Raw genomic sequence first — 25333 nt, forward strand, 5'->3', positions numbered from 1 at the left:
TTAATTCCACCATAGAACAGGTTCAACTTTGTCAATTTTAATCTGGTGCTAGTCTCATTGGACAATTCTTCCCTCTTCGCAAAAGTGGAACTTGCATCTACAACTTTCTAGAAGCATATACGTAGTTATATGTCAATCGTGCAACATAGGAGCAACTGCCAACCTGACTATCTCATCAAGAGTTTTTACTGTGACTTCACAAGATTTTACTTGTCATTGTGAACACTTCTGTTACTTTTATCATTATCGCAAATACGGTTTTTTCACTTTTATCTGTCATTCCACCACCATCCCATCCTTTTAGATCCTCTCATTTCCCCATACTATTTTTATCACCATGTCTTTTACTGTTGTAATTTGGCTAGGCTGATGATGGTCCACAGTGGACCGAAACTAGTACCTTTTAATGTCATTGTAATGTTTTTGTAAAAAACATCACATGATCTTTTAGTATTGAGTAGGTGGAATATTAAAATTTTGTATTACTTTAAGCATAGTCTCAACTCAATACGGAACCTAACAATGAAGTTTATTACTTTTAATGATCCTTAGGACATACTGTCTATTGTAAGCCTACCCATACAAATCGCTATCTTCATGCAGATTCTCACCACCATCCAGCACAAAAACAAGGCATTTTCACAACACTCACGAAGAGAAATAACAAATAACGTAGTTCAACCTATTCAATACAAGTAAATAAAAAATTTAGTGTTATATTCTTATTTAATTATAAGCGGAAACGGTACCGGTTTCGACAACCAATCTGGGTCATCATCAGCTGAATAAAAATACAAAAACAATGCATAGGAAAACAAGAAATTAAAGGGTGAGTCTTACACAGAAATAGTTGAGGAAGCAATATAAGATAATGGGGATTAGCACTGCGCGATTTTAAATTGTAAAATCTAGAAGAAGTAGAAGGTCAGTCTCTTAAATGAAGTAAGGTGCAATCTTCTGAAGAGTAGCACAACACACTCAATGTTCGGCACTGTGCCTCAAAATGTTTACAAGAAGAGGTGAACAGGTAAGTGAACCAGCCTGCATATACAATCAGACGCGAAGTCACAACACAATTTACTAAATATCAAGTCCCAAAATTGTGTAAAAGTCGAAGACGAGTCACTTGATTGAAGCAAGATGCTAGCTCCTGAAGATCAGCGCAACACACTCAATGTCCGGCACTGTGCTTTCAAATGCCGACGAAACTCGGTGAATAGCTTAATGATCACGCCTGTAATTGTTTCGATTGCGAAAATGTATATATATAATACAATTTAATATAATTGAAGTATGTACCTAGGATCTTGTACATTCTTTAGAACAGTTGACGTAAAAAACAATTGTGAAGAGAAAATTGGTAAAAAGCGCAATACCGGAAACAAATGAAAAACGCATATCCACAGTGCAGTCCAAGGCAGCGCAAGGCACGAGTTCAAATTTGAATGTTGCAAAGACCCAAACTGCAGGTGGCATTATAGTATACTAGTATACAGTTCAATTCGGAAAGTAGTTTTTTCTTTTTTTTTTAATCAAGAGGAGATGTGAAACGAGAAGATAGGATAAGTTATTAAAGGAGTAGGATTAGTAAATAAGAGAAGATTTAAAGGACTGGAAGTTAAAAGAGGATGGGAAAGGGTAGGATAGAGAAATAAAGGTGGGGTAGTTTAGGGTGGGTTATTGGAGGTAGAAAACGTGGGTAGGAACTGTGTAAGGCATGGAAAATTGAATTCAGGTTTAGAAATTTAGTATTTTTGAGAAGAAGAATTAGGAATGTAGGATGCTAAATGGTTTATTTTGTCACCTATTCAATACATATAAAATATTTTACATTTAGGAATTTATTTTAATTCCGCTTGAGACATGTTTCGCCCTTCATTGAGGGCATCATCAGTTAAATGCTAATTAGGTACCTGATTTTTGCCTTGAGAAGGTAATTTGATGATGATGTCCTCAATGAAGGGCGAAACATGTCTCAAGCGGAATTAAAATAAATTCCTAAATGTAAAATATTTTATATGTATTGAATAGGTGACAAAATAAACAATTTAGCATCCTACATTCAGTATCTTCAATACGGATAACAATGATTTTTATCACTTGCAACAAGAATTAGGAAGTCGAATAGAATATTGGGTTTTTCTCGAAATGTCGTTTAAATTGAAGTTAGGTTTGAAGTATTGGTCAAGGTGAATAAAAAAATATTCAGTACTGTGTAGAAGGGGGCCTTTGTTAATGATTTCAAGTATTTTTATGTCTTTTTCAATATTGGTGAAATTTTCGTGCCTTCAACACCCTTATGTCTAAAACAGATTTAAATAACGAATTGAACACCATGCGTACTATCACTAAATTTAATGGCTTTAACAACTTTTTCATAAACCGTATCATCAACAAATTCAAACACCATCCTAAAACTACGTTATCAAAAGACAAAACCAAACCCACTGCATTTTCTATTTTTACTTTCACTCAAGATGCTTATAAAATAACTAATGTTCTTAAAAAACACAACATGAAAATTTGTTTTAGAACCAATAACAGAAATATTGATATATTACACAACTCTAAATCACTAAATAAATCTAATGCTTTTTCTAAATCTGGAGTATACAGATTCAAATGTAACAACTGCAGCTGCTCGTACATCGGACAAACTGGCCGCAACTTTAACATCAGATACTCCGAACATATCAACGCCATTAAATACAACAGATTCTCTGCTGTAGGACAACACATACAAGACTCCAAACATAATTTCACCAATATTGAAAAGGACATAAAAATACTTAAAATCATTAACAAAGGCCTCCTCCTCCCCATCTAAACACTACTGAAAATTGTTTTATTCACCTTGGCCAATACTTCAACCCTAATTTCAATTTAAGCGACATTTCTGAAAAATATTCTATTTGACTTCCTAATTCTTCTTCTCAAAAATACTAAATTTCTAAATCCGAATTCAATTTTCCATGCCTTACACAGTTCCTACCCACATTTTCTACCTCCCTGTTAACCCACCCTAAACTACCCATCCTTTTATTTCCCTATCCTATCCTTTCCCATCCTTTTTTAACTTCCAATCCTTTTAATCTTCTCTTTTTTACTAATCCTTCTCCTTTATTAACTTATCCTATCATTTCTTTTCACCTCCCCTCTTGATAAAAAAACAACAACAACAACCACCTACTTTCCAAATTGAACTGTATACTAGTATACTATAGTGCCACTTGCGTTTTGGGTCTTTGCAACATTCAAATTTAAACTCATGCCTTGCGCTGCCTTGGACTACCTCAATTACAACCTGAATTCTTATCTTCAAGAAGTAGTGCACTGTGGATATGCGTTTTCATTTGTTTCCGGTATTGCGCTTTTTACCAATTTTCTCTTCACAATTGTTTTTTACGTCAACTGTTCTAAAGAATGTACAAGATTCTAGTTACATACTTCAGTTATATTAAATTGTATTATATACATACATTTTCGCAACCGAAACAATTACAGGTGTGATCATTAAGCTATTCACCAAGTTTCGTCCGCATTTGAAAGCACAGTGCCGGACATCGAGTATGTTGCGCTGATCTTCAGGAGCTAGCATCTTGCTTCAATCAAGTGACTCGTCTTCAACTTTTACACAATTTTGGGACTTCATATTTAGTAAATTGTGTTGTGACTTCGTGCCTGATATTATATGCAGGCTGGCTCACTTAACCTTTCACCTCTTCTCGTAAACATTTTGAAGCACAGTGCCGAACATTGAGTGTGTTGTGCTACTCTTCAGCAGATTGCGCTTTACTTCATATAAGTGACTGACCTCCTACTTCTTCTAGATTTTACAATTTAAAATCGCGCAGTGCTAATCCCCATTATCTTATATTGCTTCTTCAACTGTTTTTGTGAAAGACTCATCCTTTAATTTCTTGTTTTCCTATGCATTGTTTTTGTATTTTTATTCAGCTGATGATGACCCAGATTGGTGGTCGGAACCGGTACCGCTTCCGCTTATAATTAAATAAGAATGTAACACTACATTTCTTATTTACTTGTATTGAATAGGTTGAACTACGTTATTTGTTATTTCAGTTTAATTGTGATACAGTTCAGTACGGAACATCATGAAATTTTTATCTTTAAACTCACGAAGAGGGCGAGACAAATTTGTGAGCCATCAATTATCCAGGTTAAGATGGACACACTCAAAGTCACGTTCAAGGGTAATGTTTACAGGGATTTGCAGATTCATAGAACCCTGCATCCTAGAGAAAAGACCAAGCAAAGCTCACAGAAGGAAGAAGTGAAGGGAACTGCCTTCCTTCCTTCCTTACATTCATAACACCACAGATCGAATTGCCAAGGTCCTCCGCAATGACCGTGTTTGGCACTGTCACTAAAATTGTTTACAATCTTTGTAAAACCCAGGACAAATTGTCCCCACTTTTACATACTGGGTTTTACGAAATTCTCTGTACTTGCGGTAAGGTACAGGGTGAAGCTGATTCCTGCTCGTGGTGCCCCTGCATAGGTACCTGGATTAAAATTCCAGTACTGAACTGAACGTCAGCATTCCAGAAGTATCTACCAGTCAATATGACCCAATCGCAATATTCAGAACGGTCTTTATCAAGACCAACAGTAACCATTATATCTGTAAATATTGAAGGTTTATCTCCATCTAAAGAAGGAATGTTACACCAGCTTTGTCAAACTTACAAATGTGATATATTATGCCTTCAGGAAACTTACAGGGACGAGTAACTACTGCAACCAAAAATAGCGGGAATGAGACTTGTGGCTGAGATTCCCCACAGACAGTATGGCAGCACTGTTTTTGCCAAACCAAATTTACAAATTTTGTCTGTTGCAGCCACCAATGAAAATCAAATCGAGATAATAACTGTGGAACTCAGTAACTGCACCATTTCGGGTGTCTACAAACCACCAAATGTAGATTTCTCCTTTAAAATTCCAGATAACTACTTCAAGCAAAAGACAATCTTTGTCGTTGGAGACTTCAACAGACATACCAGTGCATGGGGATATATAGATGATGATAATAATGGAGAAGCTGTGTTAGAATGGGCTGATGATTACCAATTACAACTTATTCATGACCCCAAACTACCTCCATCCTTTAACAGCAGTAGATGGCGACGAGGCTTCAACCCAGACCTGATATTTGTGAGTGAACACGTGGCACAGCAATGTGTGAAATCAGTGTGTAGTCCCATTCCAAATACCCAGCATCGGCCCATAATGTGTCAACTTTTCTCTGCAATTCAACCAATAAAGGTTCTGTTTCGAAGGAGATATAATTTCAAAAAAGCAGACTGGGAGAAGTTCAGCTCAACCCTTGATAAAACAATATCAGATATCCACCCAACACCAGAGTTTTATGATCAGTTTGTTGAAGCTGTGAAGAAAGCTTCCCGCGCTTCCATATCACGAGGATGCAGAGTTAACTATATACAAGGTCTAACTTCAGACACAGCTGCCCAAATGAACACACATATTTCACTGTTTCAGGAAGATCCGCTAAGTGAAGACACTATCTCAGCTGGAAGGAAACTGCTTACCTCAATTGCAGAGGCAAAGAAAGATGCTTGGATCAAACTTATGGAGGAAACAGACATGTCGAGGGATAGCCGAAAGGCTTGGAAGCTTCTCAAACGACTTAGCAACGATCCAACCAAGGGACCAGTCCATGCAGATGTTACGGCAAACCAAATCGCAAATCACCTTGTCATCAATGGGAAAACAAATCACCCAATAAGGAAGATGGAACATAATATCCTAAAAAGCGAGTTAATGAAGTCCAGTAACCTATCCCGGCCATTTGAAATAACGGAATTACAGAAAGCGATTCAATGTACCCAAAATGGAAAAGCGGCAGGATTAGATGATATCACAATAGAACAAATAAAACACTTCAGTTCAACCACACAGGCATGGCTTTTAAAATTCTTCAACAACTGCTTTACTTCCCTAAAAATTCCAAAAATATGGAGAAAATCCAAGGTGATCGCATTTCTGAAACCTGGAAAGGAACCTTCGAACCCCAAAAATTTCAGACCAATCTCCTTACTCTGCCACCTATACAAAATAATGGAAAGAATGTTGCTCAATCGCTTAATGGGAGTAGTAGACCAAGTCCTAATCCCTCAGGAATGTGGCTTCCGCCCAGGAAAGAGTTGCACAGCACAGGTTTTACATCTAACCCAGCACATCGAGGACGGGTTTGAAATGAAGATTACTGGTGTGGCTTTTGTGGACCTCTCAGCCGCCTGCGATACAGTAAATCACAGGATATTATTACACAAACTTTATAGAATGATTACAGACATCAAGGTAACCAAGATGATAGCTACTTTCCTGGAAAATCGTCGCTTTTTTGTCGAATTCCAAGGACGCCGAAGCAGATGGAGGAATCAAAGGAATGGACTACCTCAAGGCAGTGTACTGGCTTCTATTCTTTTCAACATCTATACTAATGACCAGCCATTACCAGAAAATACTAAAAGCTTTATCTATGCCGATGACCTTGCACTTACTACTCAAACTGATACCTTTGATGAAGCAGAGATCTCTTTAACTGCTGCATTAGAAGAGCTAGGTACCTATTATGAGAAAAACCAACTCAAACCAAATCCAGCTAAGACTCAAATTTGTGCATTCCATCTGCGGCATGCACAGGCCTCTCAGAAACTCAAAGTACTATGGAAGGGAAACTTACTGGAACATTGCTTTACACCAAAGTACCTGGGAGTTATGCTGGATCGCACATTAACATATAAGAACCGGGCGAGTTGGCCGTGCGCGTAGAGGCGCGCGGCTGTGAGCTTGCATCCGGGAGATAGTAGGTTCGAATCCCACTATCGGCAGCCCTGAAAATGGTTTTCCGTGGTTTCCCATTTTCACACCAGGCAAATGCTGGGGCTGTACCTTAATTAAGGCCACGGCCGCTTCCTTCCAACTCCTAGACCTTTCCTATCCCATCGTCGCCATAAGACCTATCTGTGTCGGCGCGACGTAAAGCCCCTAGCAAAAAAAAAAAAAAACATATAAGAAACATTGCCAAAACCTGAAACAAAAGATAGCTGCCAGAAACAACATTCTGCGAAAGTTATCAGGAACAAGTTGGGGAACACAACCACAAACAATTAGAACATCAGCTCTAGCTCTCTGCTATTCTGCAGGAGAATATGCCTCCCCGGTTTGGTACAGGTCAGCTCATACGAAGCAGGTCGACATCGCTTTAAACGAAAGCTGCAGGATCATTACTGGATGCTTGAAACCTACACCCATTGAGAAGGTCCAGCTTTTAGCTGGTATTGCTCCCAGTGAGATTCGTAGGGAGGTAGCAGCTAACAAAGAAAGGCTCCAGTCATCTTCTTCAGAAGCACATCCTCTCTACGGATACCACCCAGCCACACAGAGGCTAAAATCTAGAAAAAGTTTTCTCCGCACATCAGTTAACCTTGAGGGGAAAGCAGAGAATGCTAGAGTTACAATGTGAAAAGAAAGAATCCACCACCTTTCCAACTGGATAGAGCTGAAGGAAAGTCTTCCATGTGGACACCAGGAGAAGTGGACAGTATGGAAAGCCCTTAACAGACTCCGTACGGAAGTCGGCAGAACAAAAGTAAATTTGCGGAAGTGGGGCTTCTCAAACGATTCATCACTTTGTGATTGCGCAGAGCAGCAGACAATCCAACATCTATGTCGGTGTGTTTTATGTCCTTCAATGTGCACTATGAAAGACTTGATTGCAGCCTCCCCCAACGCTATTGACGTCACCCAATACTGGGCAAGCATCATCTAGCTCTCGAATATTGTTGCTCTATCTGTGATTGTATAATAGACTTGTATATTTGTATAGTAGGAATGTAGATATCTTGTTGCTTTTTGTTAAATATCTGTAAGTAAAAGTTGATACTCGTATCAAGGAACATGATTGTAATATTCGTCTCAACCAGCCAGACAAATCAGCAATAGCTGAGCACGCTCTATCGTTGGGTCATGGCGTCATGTTCCAATATGCTTGAGCTCTTACTCACACTACACTCAACAGGACCAGGGTTATACAAGATGCTGTGGAAATGTGTAGAAATCCTAACAATTTCAACAGGGACACTGGCTATTGGTTAAGTAATACCTGGTTGCCAGCCATGAAGGATTTACGTAGGTAGTTCCCTTCCCTGTCCCTTCACTATTGTTATTTTGTTTCGGTTTTTCCAAATTTGTACGTTTCTCATCGCCGGATGTTTCATTTCAGGCTTGTGTCAATGTCATTCCTTCATATGTACGTACACCTGTTATGTTATGTGAACCTCTCAGACTGATTCTGATGGTTCCATCAGCTTCCACTTCAAACGCTGGCGATGTAGCGCGTCCCGGGAGTCATCTGGTGACGAAATGAACGTACCATTTTCACTTCTATTGGTTAACGTCTAAATTCAAACCTCACTGTTGTTGAAGCCTTTCTCGTGGACAGTCAAGATTTTCTTCTTATGGCATAGAGCAAAGTTCTCTGCAAAATGTAAAGAATTTCACATTATTTTCTTGACATGGCACAAGCCCAAAAGCCTATGTCAATGTCTATATAGCATTGAATATATTTCATTCGAAAACTTTCGAGTCAATACTTACATTCAAAACCATATTCTTGAGTTTAACATTACCTTTAAAAGTCAATGTAGGTCTAATTTACGTGATACAAGATTTCCAGAAACTGACTACGAACAGTGTACCGGTGACAATGGAAAAAAAGGGATTTCACCACCCTGATCGGCGTTTTTGTTTCTAATGTGCTTTATTTTATTACATTAGAAAATTAAACACTACTTGTGGTCGATTGTTGTTTGATTTGATGTTATTTGATTTTTTGAAGAGTTTGGCTCATCAAAGCTGCTGAACTGAAAGAAGTTTTCACGCGAAACTGATGCAGTTTCCCAGTAAAACTGAATGTAAAGTTTTGAGATTTTTATATCACGTACTGGAAATTAATGTTTGAAGTTTGCCCTGCTATCGAACTTGCCTGCCTCTCACCTGGAGGGCCTGGGTTGGATATCCAGTCAAATCAGGCATTTTTACCTGGAAATGAGGGCTTGTTCCATGTCCACTGAGCCTACGATTACCTTTAATTGAGGGGCTATATGATGGTGAGATGGCGACCCCTGTCTAGAGAGCTAGGAATAAGGGCCTAGAGTATTCATCACACTGACCATGCTCATCTCGTAATCTGCAGGGCTTCGGACTGAGCAGCGTTCGCATGTTAGGCGAACGCCAATTGGGGCTGTAGTTTGGTTTGGTGTAGGAGTGTTTGTAAAATTATAATTATAGGCCTACATATTTCATTTTTGTGATGTTTAGCCAAATTGTTGATAGTTTATTCGTTACCGGATATTCCGTTTTCCCGTGTCGTACTTTTTGAAAATGGAGAATCAAGGTTCTACTGTATACATAAACATAACATACACATTACAATTGCACAAAAGGCATGGTATTTTACAGATGTACTTGTGCGGTCATACCGAGTTCATCCAATAATCAGTGACGGCCATTCCCTCTTTGGTTGCTTGTACGAGATCTTGAAGTATACATTGGACTGGGCATATTTGACAGTTGTACATGCTTGGGGCAGTTTGTATTTCCTCATGATTACAAAGTTCTATCTGTTTTTCTAAATACTCTCACCAGTTGAGATTGTCCCTAAATCTTCCAATACCACTCCTCTAACGATTAAGTGACCTCCAAATAGCCCAGGTGAGCTGATGTCCAGAAGCTGGCGATTCAAGAGGTACCATCCACTCTGAAAGGTATTGTGTTCTACTTTGCCATAGGTCTTGGCACTCTGTTGCTGGTGATTGGTTTAAAGTGGTAGAGGTGCTGAGGCAGCTCTTTTTTAATTTTAATATTTTAGGAGGTGGTCAAGTCCAAATAGTGGGTGACTCCTGTTGTTCTCCGCCTTTGTCCTCTCATATCTTGGTGCCACTTCCGTCCGAATATCACCGGTGTGATCCCAGCCAGGCAGTAAAGTTTTGCTTTCGGGCATCCTGCAACTACTCTACAGGTTTTATTCAAAACTATATCCTTCTTCTTTGTATGAACCGAATTGGACCACACAGGGCTTGCGTATTCTGCTGCAGAGAAGCTGAGAGCCAAAGCAAATGTCCTCAATCCTATTGTATGTGCGCCCCACTTGGTCGAGCAAAGTACATGAAGGCTTAGAAGATGGGTATATGGAACCAACATTGAAAAATATTCTTTTATTTCTCCTGTAAGAATGCATATTTGTGATGTAATGCCATAGTTATCTTTAGATGTATTTTGCCCTAGTTTATTATTTTAAAATGAGCAAGGGTTTGGTAGTCTGAGAATAAATAATTTCTTAGATATGTACCTACAAAATGAGCCTTAAAATATCCAGATTTCATGTTCAGGTGCCCTTATTAAGCATAAAATCAAGGGAAGAGTTTATTTACACATTTTTTCTTTTTTTGACAAGTGATTTTTTACCGTTAAGTAATTGCAGAGATAATAGAAGAAACTGTAACAACTGAAGGGAGAGATAATGAGAACAAGACATTATTATTTCATATAAGGACATATGAGTCTGCCTGTGTGGCTAACTAATTAGCACGCTGGACTTTGGTTCAAGAGGTCCCAGATTTGATTCCTGGCTAAGTTGAAGATTTTAGCCTTCATTGGTTAATTCCTCTGGCTTCTGAACTGGGCGTTTGTTTTTTCTTTAACATTAGATTTCATCCTAGGTAGGGCTCCATCCACATAGATGCTATAGCTGCCCTCTAACATGTAGGCAAATGATGTATGTTTTGAATGACCATAGAATTCCTTTTTAATAATTTGCTTGCCTTGCTCTTGTTTTCAGGTAATTATTACAGCTTACGATCAGAGCATCAGAAGGCTGTGCTATATTTTCAGCGTGCTCTCAAGTTGAATCCTCAGTATTTATCTGCTTGGACTCTGATGGGTCATGAGTTTATGGAAATGAAGAACACAAATGCTGCAATACAGAGTTACCGACAGGCCATAGGTGAGTTAATTTAGATACTCGGTAATAGTTTGAAAAATTTCAATTACAGCTCACTGCTTTTTTTTTCCCCTCTCTTTTTTTCAGTTACTAAAATATCTCAATATACCAACCTTAGTGACATAGTCAGTCGTGGTCCTTCTGTTCCCATGATAGGGAATTTCATTCCAAAGTAGGTTGGAGGCATTTGAGGGTGATTAAATGTGACTACTCTGTGTTGTTGCTCTAAGGCATGTTAGAATACTCCTATAGGACCAGTATCTTACTTTCTGGCATTAGAAAGATTCAATTCTTTAAAGAGAAAAAGAATTAAATTTTTTAACGTTACATGTTAATACAGAAGTCAGTCAGGTCAGGAGTAATCCGCTACCATGTGTGACAGTAGACGGTGCAACCTACGACTGTCTGGCCAAGGGTCAGGTGGCTAATACCAAATCTGGTAAACTAAGGATGAACCAACGACTATGGGCAGAGGAGATCTCCTTAGGAGGTTGAGTGAAACCTTTGTGGAGGATATGCCACATAAATTCACTAAAAAGGTGCTGCCTTGTAGATATTGCAGGGGACTGCTAAAGGCTAAGGGAGATTGCCCTGACAGAAAAAAACAATCTTTTGTATTAGGCCCAGCAAGTCAACAGGAGAGTAATTGTGTCCGCTTTCTAAACTTAAAAGAGCCTCGGATGCAGTGGAATTAAAGTCCCAAATATGACAGCATCCTCACATACTTCTGCAGGTATGACGGCTGGCAGCCCGATGATAATCAGCAAAGATATGCTAAGGGTCAAATCTACATGAGAAAGAATAATACAAAAATTGGAACATTGAATATTATAACACTGACAGGAAAATATGAAGAACTAGTGGACCTCATGGAAAGGAGAAAGTTTGATATTCTAGGATTGAGTGAGACAAAATGGAAAGGGAAAGGTGTAAAATCATTGAGGAAGGGTAATAAGATCTGTTGGCATGGACACGAAAAGGAACCCCGTAATGGCGTAGCATTTGTCATCAGTAAGAACATTGACATAGTGTCGGATGTTGAACATGTCAATGATAGAATAATTAAACTAAGATGGAAAATAAGGAAAGAGGTCCTAACCATAATCCAAATATATACCTCTCAACAGAGTCCTGCAGAGAGGCCCAGCCAATGAGCTGCTTTGGCAGTAGGCTGCAATGGGCTTTGAAAGGCTCGAACATAAGAAGCCTGTGATGTCATCGCACGGGCCGGTCTGGGCCAGCGCTCTGTCATTTGTACGCGGTGAGCCAAGTACAGCGCTGTGGTAGTTCTATGGGCTGACTGCTTCAATGTGTACAGTGTACTGCGTGTCAGCGGAGCACATTGCATTACGGTCGAGTGGAGCCGATCAAATTTGCTGTGACTTTCAGTGTGACTTCTCCGTCTATCCTGTTATCGGAAACGAATGTGGACTATAGTTCCTAAAGAAAGGAAACCGTGGCAAAAAATTGTGAAGTAAAAAAAAAAAAAAAGAAGGAACAAACAAACTAAAAACCGTACAATACAAAACTTCTGAACCGGATCCTAAAGTTAAAAGTCGTATTTGGTTGGTATTCATGCCTGCAGTTGAGGGTGATGGGAAAGACGTTAATTTTGTGTGCTGTATGATCTGCAATGAATTTTATCTACACTAACAATTACCTGCGGCTTCTCGCATAAATTTCGTAATTTGATAAAAGTAATCGTTCCATGGTACTGTACTAAGACATTATCTGAAAATCCCTGAAGTATAAAACCTCACTGAAAAATTGAGTTTCATTTACCCCAGAAACTCTTTGTAAACCAAGTGTGCGGTATTGCCTTTTGGGGCTGAGATGACCATGCGACATAGAACTGTACACATGAGAACATCTTCTCTCAAGTAAAAAAAAAAGTTTCTTTATTTTTAAAGGAGATTACAAATACATATTTCCACAACTGTAACATCTTCAGGTTTTGAGATATAAGTATCCGCATAAAAAGAATTCAACCCCTTTATCAGCCCTTCCTCCACCCCCACCTACGTGGATTTTCCGAAAACAAAAATGAGTGACATGTTTATTTATTTTTGAAGGACATTCCAAGTACCAAGTTCCATGTCTGTAATATGTAAAGTTTTTGACATACAATGTAGATATACCGGTACCTGCTTTCACCTGCTTTTTCAGTTCTTTTCAGTCCCTTAAGTGGTTTTTCCGAAAACAAAAAAATACGTGTTTATTTATAAAAGAGCTGCAAATACCAATTATCACGACTGTAACATCTTCAATTCTTGAGATATTTGTATCCTCATGAAAGGAATTCAACACCGATTTCAACGCCGCCCCTCCCCCCCAATCCGAAGTTAATTTTACCCCCAAAAATGAGTGTTTTTTATTTTCAAAGGTGATTTCAAATACCCATTTTCACGTCTGCAACATCTTTAGGTTTTTTAGATATAAGTATCCTCATACAAATAATTCAACTAATATTTCAGTCCTTTCATCCCCCCTTAAGTGGATTTTCCAAAACCAAAAGAATACATATTTCTTTCTTCTTAAAGGAGACTCTAAATACCAATTTTTTACGTCTGTAACAACTTCAGTTTTTGAGATATCAGTACCCTAATAAAATTAATTCAACCCTCACCTCAGGGATAATGTAAGTTATATTTACATTTTAATTTTACCACCACGTTCAGTGGTTTTTCAAAAAAACAAAATAATACTTGTTTTTTTTATTTTTTAAATGTTAAAAATATCAATTTTCACATCTGTAACGTGTTAAGTGTTTGAGATATACTGTAGATATTCTCATCTTAAGAATTCATGCCAGCCCACATTTCAGTCCTCCTCCCCCCCCCCCCCCCCCCCTTAAGTGTCTTTTCCGAAAACAAAATAATACATGTCTATTTATTTTTAAAAGAGATTATAAATACCACTTCATGTCTGTAACATGTTAAGTTTTCGAGATATATTGTAGATATGCTCAGGGATTATGTGTACAAATTTTAGTTGGCAGCTATGCTCAAACGTACACGCATAATCTCGCTGCTGTCAAATCCTGGAACTGGCGTTGCCATGGTTACGGCAGTTCATTTCCTTATCCAATTCCGAGAGCAGGGTAGTGTGGCGCCAATATCTCCATAACAGTCGGTTTTAGGACCTTAAAACATGGTTTTCGGGTCCATAAGGCTTACCAAGATTTGTTCTTTGGGTCAAGGGGCTTGTCTTTGCACGACAAATTCGATATTTCGCCTATATTAGCCTAGTATTTTGATATCTCCCCCCGTCGCCCCCCACCTTGAATTATTTTGAAAATAAAATACAACCCATGTCTCTCAGGGATAATGTAAGTTATATTTACATTTTAAAAAAGGGTTTTTAGAATCAGTCCAGTAGTTTCTGAGATTACCCTCCAGATATACACAAACTAACAAAATTCGCACTCTCTCTTTATTATATGCTGGGCTGAGTGCCTCCGACGGTAGAGGCGCTGGCCTTCTGACCCCAGCTTGGCAGGTTCGATCCTGGCTCAGTCCGGTGATATTTGAAGGTGCTCAAATACGTAAGCCTCATGTCGGTAGATTTACTGGTACGTAAAAGAACTCCTGCGGGACTGAATTCCGGCACCTCGGCGTCTCCGGTGGCCAAAAAAGTAGTTAGTTGGACGTAAAAGCAAATAGCATTATTATTATCTTTATTATATTAGTATAGATTAAAGGAGTCGGACTGATTTTGTCTTTTTATGATTAGATAAAAAACTTACGTTGAACGATGTGTGCTTGAATGACGAGCATTCTAATGCTTCCGTGTCATCACACTCCACCACTATGCCACAACCTGCCAAAGTAATGAAGTTTTCTTCGTGGACTGACGTTCATGATGCTCCTATTCCAACAGATGAGCTGGAAAGATATTTAAAGCAAAATTGTGGAATGGAAGAAGATGGATATAGCGTCCTATTGGAGAACAAATGGACAAAACTATTCAAAATTTCACCAGATCGCTAAGAAAGTAATATGTATGCATGCATCAAGTTCAGCTTCAGAGATGAATTTCAGTTCAGCGGGCTTCATTCTCTTCTACAACCAGACGATTGCTGATGCTCTTCTTTTCATTCACAGTAATTCCATTCCACCACAATTAACAATGACCAATAAACTACACACACTAAGTAAAAGCTATGTTCAGGTTTGTTTGTGTTGTTGGCTTATTGCACGTCATTTCTGTTTGTATTTTATTTAGAGGTAAACGCGAATGAAGTCTTATGAATATGCTTCGTGTTATTTAGATTCATTTTCAGTTGACTTGGTGTCCGTTGCAGACGAATATTAGTTTATAATAAAGTTTCTGTTTGTTTTCAATTATTATTATTATTATTATTATTATTATTATTATTATTATTATTATTATTGTTACGGAGATATCCGTGGTAGGTAGAGGTGAAAGAAGGTGCGGGTGTGAATGGGTTTCAAGCTACGAAATTAACGTGCAATGTAAAATTAATTTAAAATTTAACTAGGTTATATTTTCTTTTCAAAAACAAGAGATAACAATCATAACAGGTACAGAGTAGCAAAAATGTAGGTACAATATTATTGGATTCGGGCTCAGTGCCCTTACTTCATAACTCTTGGGCAATCAGCCCCGCCTTACTCCAAAAAAATAGTTTTAGCCAAGGGGCAGAAAACCCCATTCATGCCCAGGAGCACTGGCTCCAAACATTACACATAAAGCCTGCACGAGGCATACAGAAACAAATTTCAAAGAGCGATCCGCTCTCAAAATTGTAAGCCTATCACAAGGCCACACCAAACTCTACCTTCAAGCTGTCCTTCTAAGGACGTATTCACAGGGGTAAAATACCCAACCTACGGAGGTCTATTACATGAAAAGAAGGTTGATTACATGACCTCTAAAATAACAATTTGAGAGGAGGCGATCTTGCACTCCTAATACACTTTGTTTTTAAAACCTAATCTGGCTCTGGGCCGCTAACGCAAGGGCTAATCCCATACTACAGAGGTGACTTAGAGAAGAACGCTTTACATTACATAAACGAAGAATAGTTTGAGAAAATAAGTTCACCTCAAAACAAATGTGAGTGGGAGCTCGAGAGGGTTAGCACTCTCTATCCCAATATGTAGCTTTACAAGAAAAGATGAAAAGAGTAATTACATTTTAGGAAAAGGTTACATGATGGAAATGCTTCGAACCCGCCGCGAGTGTTAAACTGCCGACCTAGCAAGAAAAGAAGTTATTAATAGGCCATTACCTGGTGTTGAACGGCTGAAGAAGAAAGAGGCGCTTCCCGCCTCCTGCTATGTACTTAATACACTGAAAGATGGAACAGAAGTGGCCCGGAGACCCTAAAATCAGCAGTTTATATACTCTCGCGGAAGTTTCTAGGCGTTAGGGGAAAGAAAACACCCGCCCACAATGTTTTTATTGGATAGGATCCCACAATCGATTCAAGTTGGGGGAAGATACATCTGATTGGATAGAAATTAATTTAAGAAATTCGGGATTGGCTACATGCAAAACAAGGGGAAAGAGAGGGGTATACAGCCAACATAAACAATGGCAGAAAGAAATTTAACAAAGAACAAACATTTGAAATAAAAATTTCTTCAACAAAATAGTTCTTTGACTCCGCACTAGGTTGCACTATTGTTGATCTTCAGTAGTGTCCTCTAGAAGAGAAAGGTCACACTTCTTACTTCAAGCGAAACAAAAACACATCAAAAGTGACACAGTTCAAAAACTCAAAATTTTCCACGTGGTGACATCTTCTGAGAAAGTAGAGAATTAATAGAATAGATAAAGTTCAACCTTCCTCCAGAAGAGGAGTTTCAACTGGCGCAACTTTTAAATAAATGGTGTAGAGGTGTACCGCCCGGTACAGACCTCCCCCCCCAAAAGTTCCTCCAGGGGTTACACATGAAATCAGTTTGAAACAAAGTCCAAGTAATGATGTTGATACGAAGATAGATAGCAGAAGCATTTACAAGATTTCTTAATTCAGTTTCAAAATATTGTTGTTGCAGGTGAATGAAAGTCTTTATGTTTGTAGAATTTGAATTTCTGAAGATAAACTTTTAATACTTAAAGTTGAAGAAAAATTTTGCAATGTCCACCAAATATTGTTGTGGAATTCCGAAGTGTAGTTATTGCTTATGGTGACTGTCCATGTAGTTGATGTAGATTGAGTCGGATGGCCAGACCGGCCGTTGCGGCTTGCGTCCAACGGAGGCCGCTCGGACCCCTCAAGTACCCTGAGATACCGCTCGCCCGCACTATGAGGGGAGCAGAGGTGTTGAAGAACGCCGCGCCCGCAGTGAACAGATACAGGCTGCGGGCATGTAGCAGGTCGTGCGCCGCACGTCAGCCTTGGCCGGGAGGAGAGCTCCGGCTCGCCGTGCACCTGTCGTCCTCGCTGGAGAGGAGGGGGCCCATCCCCCTCCCCAGTCGCTGCACGGCGCTGCGCGGCTGCGGGGGCGCTGAAACATTAAAGCTAGGCGGCAGAATTGTGTTGGACTATCATCTTCTTTGAGGGTACAGGCTTGTGGAGAGGTTGAGGGGCCAGCGGCGTGTAGATATCCATGGCATTTACTATTATGAAGCCACAGTGTAAGGTGGAGCAGGAGACGGGAGCGTGGTAATGGCCGTGGCAAGAACAGGATGGCAGTTTAACGGATCGGGGTGGGTTTTACAAAAGGCTTACATCTAAAACCAAAATATTACAGAAGGGGCAGAATGCCTTAAAAGTGAAACTCAAAAAAAATATAACCTTCATATCCTTTCAAAATAATATGAAGCAAGTTAACACAAAATTACACCGGTTTCACCTGGGACAGGTGATCTCTAAATATCCTCTCGGTGGCTGGATTACTTAGCAATAAGGTAACCGGCGTAAGAAAATCGAGAATGATACAAGGCCCATGAAATCTGGGGGCAAGCTTGCCCGCGGGAACAAAATTTTTGACCATAACCTGGTCACCTACCTTCAAAGTGGTGGGTCTCCGTCCACGATCATACCTTTCCCTAACCTTTTCATGAGACACTTTAAGATTGGCTTTAGCCTTCTTCCAAAGATCTTTAATGTTATCCGGATCTATTGTCTCGGGGAGAATGTCATTCAAAGACCAGAGGTTAGAGAGCGGCGAGTTGGGAACAAACTTGAACATCAAAGAAGTTGGAGTAAACTTGTGAGATTCATGAACCGCCGAATTCAAAGCAAAAGCAATCCAATGCAGGGACGTGTCCCACCTGGAAGGATCTTCATGATGATAGGCAATGAGTGCGGACCTGAGATTACGGTTAACCCGTTCAGCCAGAGATGGTTGAGGGTAATAAGCAGAAGTAGTTACATGAGAGATGGACAAGTCATAGCAGAATTTACGAAATAAATTTGATGTGAACGCCTTAGCATTATCAGATACAATATATTGGCACGGACCAAAAGAAGCAAAAATAGAATTTAGGCAAGTAATGGTGGACTGAGCGGTAGCCAGCTTAGTCGGAAATAACCAAGAAAATCTAGTAAAGCCATCTACGCACACAAAGATGAACTTGTTAGCATTACCCTTTGACTGGGGGAAGGGTCCTACATAATCGATATACAGGCGTTCCATGGGGCGCGACGCTTGATGCGAAGACAAAAGGCCTACCTTGGTGGACATGGTGGGTTTACTAAGCAAACAAGATTTACAAGCTTTTACAAGTTCACGGATTTCACCGTCCATACCTTTCCAAATGAACATTTCACGAATTTTTTCACGGGTTTTAAAGATTCCAAGATGCCCTCCTAATGGGGTCTCATGATAATACTTGAAGATCATAGGCACAAGAACCGCTGGCACGACAACCTTCATCATCTTATCATGCCTCGATGGGCAACATAAAACACCATTCCTCAGAACATAAGGGACGACATGTTCCCCAGAAGAAAGGGTTTCCATTATCGGACCCAGCGTCGGATCTTCACGTTGGTATTTCTCGATATCCCTAAAGAGCATGGGAGCATCTGTTAGGATGGCATTAACCTCAGATAGTATGGACTCGGAAGGTGATGAACTGTCGACCGGTTCATGGGTCTCGACCTCGTTTGAAAACATACGGCTGAGTCCATCAGCCACAACATTTTCGGTACCTCTGATATGCCTGACATCGAATTGGAAGGCGGAAATACGGATGGCCCAACGGGCTATACGACCAGTACGACGCGGCCTACCTAAGACCCAGCTTAAGGCTTGATTATCTGTCTCCAAGTCGAATTTGACATGTTCCAGATAGAGACGGAACTTTTCTAAGGCAAATAAAACTGCCAAACCTTCAAGCTCATATATGGAGTACTTTGCTTCTTGAGCCGAGAGAGACCTAGATGCATAGGCGATGGGGCGCCTCCCTAGTTCAGTCTCTTGAAGAAGGACTGCAGCTACCGCCGACGACGACGCGTCGGTTTGGACGATGAATTTCTTCGAGAAATCCGGCATAGCAAGTACAGGGGCATTACAGAGAGCTAATTTAAGGTCTTCAAAAGCGGCTTGTTGAGACGGTCCCCACTCGAATTTGATGCCTTTCCTACGAAGAAGGTTTAAGGGCGCCGCTCTATTAGCGAAGTTAGGAATAAACTTCCTGAAGAAATTCACCATACCAATGAATCTAGCGATACCTTTGATGTCCTTAGGAGGTTTAAAATCACGGATGGCCTGTGTTCTAGAATGATCGACAGCTACACCATCAGGTGACACAATATGCCCTAGGAATGACATAGAGGGCTTAGCAAAGGCAACCTTGGACAACTTAACAGTTAACCCAGCCTTACGAAGGCGATTGAGAACTTCTCGCAGATGATCTAGATGTTCTTCAAAGGTTTCGGAAAATACGACGACATCATCCAAGTAGTGATATAAGTACTCAAATTTGATGTCAGAAAAGACCCTATCTAGTAGCCTAGTGAGCACAGCTGCCCCCGTGGGGAGCCCGAAAGGCACGCGGTTGTATTCGTATAAGTTCCAGTCCGTGGCAAACGCTGTAAGATGTTTAGACTCTTCGGCAAGGGGAATTTGATTATAGGCCTGATTCAAGTCCAAGATGGTGAAGAACTTGGCCTTACGAAACCATGAAAAGCAAGAATGAAGGTCGGGAAGGGGCACAGATTGCAACACCACCTTCCGATTGAGAGCCCTGTAATCAATGACAGGCCTGAAGCCTCCTTGGGGTTTCGGGACTAGAAAAATAGGCGAAGAATACGCTGACTTAGAGGGCCTAATAATACCATCCTTCAACATCTGATCGATGATTTCTTTCAGAGCCTTCATTTTAGGTGGAGATAGCCTATACGGTGGAAAACGGACAGGAATCGAATCCGTAACCTCAATTTTGTATTCAATAAGGTCAGTAACACCAAGAGTATCAGAGAACACCTCGGGAAACGACTGACACAGTTTCCGAATACTATCAGCCTGCTCCTCAGGTAGATGTCTAAGGTCTAACAACATCTCATCCTGGGTAGGCGAAATAGATGAACATGATACAGAATTACACTTTAACAAGGGAATTCTACAATTGGACGCAAATTTGAATGTGCACGACCTACTCTGGAGATCGAGCACAAGACCAGTGTGAGAAATGAAGTCCGCTCCCAATATGATGGGGCAAGACAAACGCTTGGCCACAAACAATTTGATCTTCCATGTAAATTTAAAAACCCGAATTTTGACATGTAAGGAACCTAGAATTTCTAATGGAGATGAATTAGCCGAAACATATTTAACAGGAGATGAGTCATAGTCAGGGAGTTTACAAACAGATTTCAATTTAGAATACCAATCAGCCGAAATAATGGAACAAACACTGCCTGAATCTAAGAGAGCTGTTATAGGCTCGTTATTTACCTCAATCTTAAGAAAAGGAACAGGTGCGGGGGTATCCGCCGCAATCCTAAGACATTCTTTAGGGCATTCAAAAGATGAACTTGAAGGCTGATCGTTCTCTGCATTTACAATCTGTTTACTAGGGGCTGAGTCTCGGGAAGATGGATTAGTCGACTCAACCGAAGCCACTAGTCACTTTTTATTATTGGCATAGATGGAATTTGCACCAGAAGTTGAGCAGGAGGGGGTGCTATTTGAGTTTGGGCAATTCTTGGCGATATGTGAGAAGGCCCCACACTTAAAACAGCCTTGTGATGACCCTGCTCCATTCCTTGTCCCACTTGATTTGATCAGAGGACACTTATTCCGCAGATGGTCAGGCGACCCGCACGCATAACATTTACGGGGATTGACTGGTCGGCGAGGTGGAGGCCGAGTGTTACTAAAAGAAGGCGGGGGTTCTTTTGCCACGCGCAAGGAATCGGCATACCTAACTCCTTCCGCAGAGACGGCTAATGCTTCCAGTTCAGAGAAGGTTTGCGGGCACGCCGCGAAACACAAATATGACCTGTAGGATGGCGAAATACCTTCTACAATAGCCTGTACAATTTGATCCTCAGGGAAGTGAAGAGCAAACACCCTAGTATAAAACTTAATGTCCTGTATGAAATCAGCCAAGTTTTCATCCAAACGCTGTACACGATAATAGTACTTCTGAATAAGGGAGGACCTGGCCCTAGCCGGGATGAAGTTAGCTAGCAAATGGGCATGGAAATCCTCAATAGATGATTGCTCGGCAATGGCTCTAACTATTTTGTCAGATAGAACACCAATAGCATAAGGATAGATAATTTGCAAAATTTGACATGGGGAGAGAGAAAACACAAGGGCATGATCCTGAAATTCCACTAGAAATCTTAAAAATGAAATTACGTCACTGGTGGTGTTTACGGAAAACTTAGAGATACCCCTAAGCAACATTGCCAATGGATGAGGCAAGCTGCTGAACCCAGGTGACATAGTCGTTAAAGGTTTCAATGGCAAAGAAGTTAATTCAGAGCGGATGTTACTCAATGACGCACGGCGTTCAGATTCGTTGTTCGATGGGGCAGAGATAGTTTGAGCAGCAACGGTTATCCTATTGCCTTCTCCCTTAGCAGGTTCTTCCTCACTACTTACATTCACAATGGTGGGCTGATCAGATTTGGGGGGAACTTCGCCGGTTAGCAATTGAGTGACCTTATTAGACAATTCAGAAATAGTTTCAAAGAGCGTATTAGCTTGCTTCCTCTGAACGTCATTCACCTTCAGAGACAACAGATCATTAACTCTATTTGAAAAGTGATATAATCTGCCTTGCACACGCTTAATTTGGTTAGGAGACGGATCATTTTCATCAAAAAAACTAACTACGGAAGCTAGCCCAGTAATATTCTCCGTGATCGTGGAAAGAGAGTCGTCAATTTCTTTCTCTCCCAAATTGGGGATGGAAATGGGCAAATCAAGGGACTCTCTAAGCTTATTAGTGTCTATTGCAACCGTGCCTCCAGATTGAACATTTCTGATAGTTAACTCGTATATCAACTCCTCTTTGCGCAAGTAGTTAAGGAGGAGAACATCGCGAGGGCCGGGCATGATGACAGAACAATTTTGAAAAACTCAAAAAATTCCAGCAACTGAGAAAATTATTAGAGTTCGAATCAAAGCAATGTTTAGCCGTCAAAAGGGGCTAAATTGAGACCCATTCAACCACGCTCTGCTACCACTTGTTACGGAGATATCCGTGGTAGGTAGAGGTGAAAGAAGGTGCGGGTGTGAATGGGTTTCAAGCTACGAAATTAACGTGCAATGTAAAATTAATTTAAAATTTAACTAGGTTATATTTTCTTTTCAAAAACAAGAGATAACAATCATAACAGGTACAGAGTAGCAAAAATGTAGGTACAATATTATTGGATTCGGGCTCAGTGCCCTTACTTCATAACTCTTGGGCAATCAGCCCCGCCTTACTCCAAAAAAATAGTTTTAGCCAAGGGGCAGAAAACCCCATTCATGCCCAGGAGCACTGGCTCCAAACATTACACATAAAGCCTGCACGAGGCATACAGAAACAAATTTCAAAGAGCGATCCGCTCTCAAAATTGTAAGCCTATCACAAGGCCACACCAAACTCTACCTTCAAGCTGTCCTTCTAAGGACGTATTCACAGGGGTAAAATACCCAACCTACGGAGGTCTATTACATGAAAAGAAGGTTGATTACATGACCTCTAAAATAACAATTTGAGAGGAGGCGATCTTGCACTCCTAATACACTTTGTTTTTAAAACCTAATCTGGCTCTGGGCCGCTAACGCAAGGGCTAATCCCATACTACAGAGGTGACTTAGAGAAGAACGCTTTACATTACATAAACGAAGAATAGTTTGAGAAAATAAGTTCACCTCAAAACAAATGTGAGTGGGAGCTCGAGAGGGTTAGCACTCTCTATCCCAATATGTAGCTTTACAAGAAAAGATGAAAAGAGTAATTACATTTTAGGAAAAGGTTACATGATGGAAATGCTTCGAACCCGCCGCGAGTGTTAAACTGCCGACCTAGCAAGAAAAGAAGTTATTAATAGGCCATTACCTGGTGTTGAACGGCTGAAGAAGAAAGAGGCGCTTCCCGCCTCCTGCTATGTACTTAATACACTGAAAGATGGAACAGAAGTGGCCCGGAGACCCTAAAATCAGCAGTTTATATACTCTCGCGGAAGTTTCTAGGCGTTAGGGGAAAGAAAACACCCGCCCACAATGTTTTTATTGGATAGGATCCCACAATCGATTCAAGTTGGGGGAAGATACATCTGATTGGATAGAAATTAATTTAAGAAATTCGGGATTGGCTACATGCAAAACAAGGGGAAAGAGAGGGGTATACAGCCAACATAAACAATGGCAGAAAGAAATTTAACAAAGAACAAACATTTGAAATAAAAATTTCTTCAACAAAATAGTTCTTTGACTCCGCACTAGGTTGCACTATTGTTGATCTTCAGTAGTGTCCTCTAGAAGAGAAAGGTCACACTTCTTACTTCAAGCGAAACAAAAACACATCAAAAGTGACACAGTTCAAAAACTCAAAATTTTCCACGTGGTGACATCTTCTGAGAAAGTAGAGAATTAATAGAATAGATAAAGTTCAACCTTCCTCCAGAAGAGGAGTTTCAACTGGCGCAACTTTTAAATAAATGGTGTAGAGGTGTACCGCCCGGTACAATTATTATTATTATTATTATTATTATTATTATTATTATTATTATTATTATTATTACAGTGCAGGAGAAATCTCTATCGTTTAATTTCCAAATGCGATTAGCCTACTTTAAAATATGTTATTAGCGTACGGGAATCCATAGAGAGAATGATCCGAATAGTAGTGTGATGTGCACGGCGCACATGTTATTGTGGAGAAGTACTCACGGTTATTCTACTGGGCCCGCCCAGTGCGGTGGACTGCGGTGGGCTATATGATCCCAGTGCTGTGGGCCAGTACGCTGCCGCGTCAGAAGAGAATAGCACTGCACGGGCTGAGCTGCCAGAACCCGTGGGTTTGAAGTGCTGTGCGGTGGGTCTGGCTGCAGGACTCTGCCTCTCAATCTGGATGTACCCAAGAGGAGAAAGACACATTCCTGGATGAACTGGAGGAGCATATTGAAGGGAATATTATCATTGTGATGGGAGATTTGAATGCCAAAGTTGGTGTTGAAGAACAGGGTATGAAAATGTGTTTGTTCCAAATGGCTTTGGAAACAGGAACCAAGAAGGTGAAGATCTGCTGGACTTCTGTTTAAGAAATAACCTCACAATTAAGAACACCTTTTTCTAGAAGTGATCCAGCAATAAAGTAACAAGATACCGCTGGGATGTACAGCAGAAATCTTTAATCGATTATATTATCTCTGATAAGGAAGCCGGTTCGTTTATCACCGATGTGAAAATATTGCCATTAGAAAGGTTGGCCAGTGACCACAGATTGCTGATGGCGACCTTTAGAAACATTCCAGTGGAAAATGTGAAGACCAGGCAAAAACCCAAAATAAGGGTGTGGAAATTGGATGAACCTGAAAAAAAAAAAAAAAAAAAGAAGAAAAAAAGGAAGAATATCAAAGAAGGATTGGTGACCAGCTCCCAACAGATGAGATAGAAAAAAGAGAAAAGCAATGCACCTCGATTCAAGAAAATACTTGTCAGCTCATCTGTTGATATTGTAGGAAAAGCAAGTTGTATACCAAAAGAAAAGGAAACTTCTTGGTGGAATGATTCTGTTCAGCAAGCCATAAAAGGTAAAGATAGGAATATGGCAAGACGTGAAAGAGATAAAGAGAATCCAAAAGGCGCAGATAAGGATTACGTAAAACTGAGAAAACTAGAACAGAAGTATAGA

At 40.2% G+C, this 25333-nt stretch overlaps 1 protein-coding gene across 1 annotated transcript in view; it reads left to right on the plus strand.

Moving 5' to 3' along the window:
* The window catches only part of Cdc23 (cell division cycle protein 23), a 291636-nt gene that overhangs the window by 104674 nt on the left and 161629 nt on the right, over positions 1-25333 (plus strand). Inside the window, exon 6 of the mRNA XM_067151429.2 lies at positions 10889-11053. Within this exon, the coding sequence (XP_067007530.2) occupies positions 10889-11053 (165 nt within the window). The remainder of the gene's footprint in view (positions 1-10888; positions 11054-25333) is intronic.

This window comes from Anabrus simplex, chromosome 7, assembly GCF_040414725.1.
Source record: "Anabrus simplex isolate iqAnaSimp1 chromosome 7, ASM4041472v1, whole genome shotgun sequence".
In the NCBI taxonomy this organism is placed as follows: Eukaryota; Metazoa; Arthropoda; class Insecta; order Orthoptera; family Tettigoniidae; genus Anabrus; species Anabrus simplex.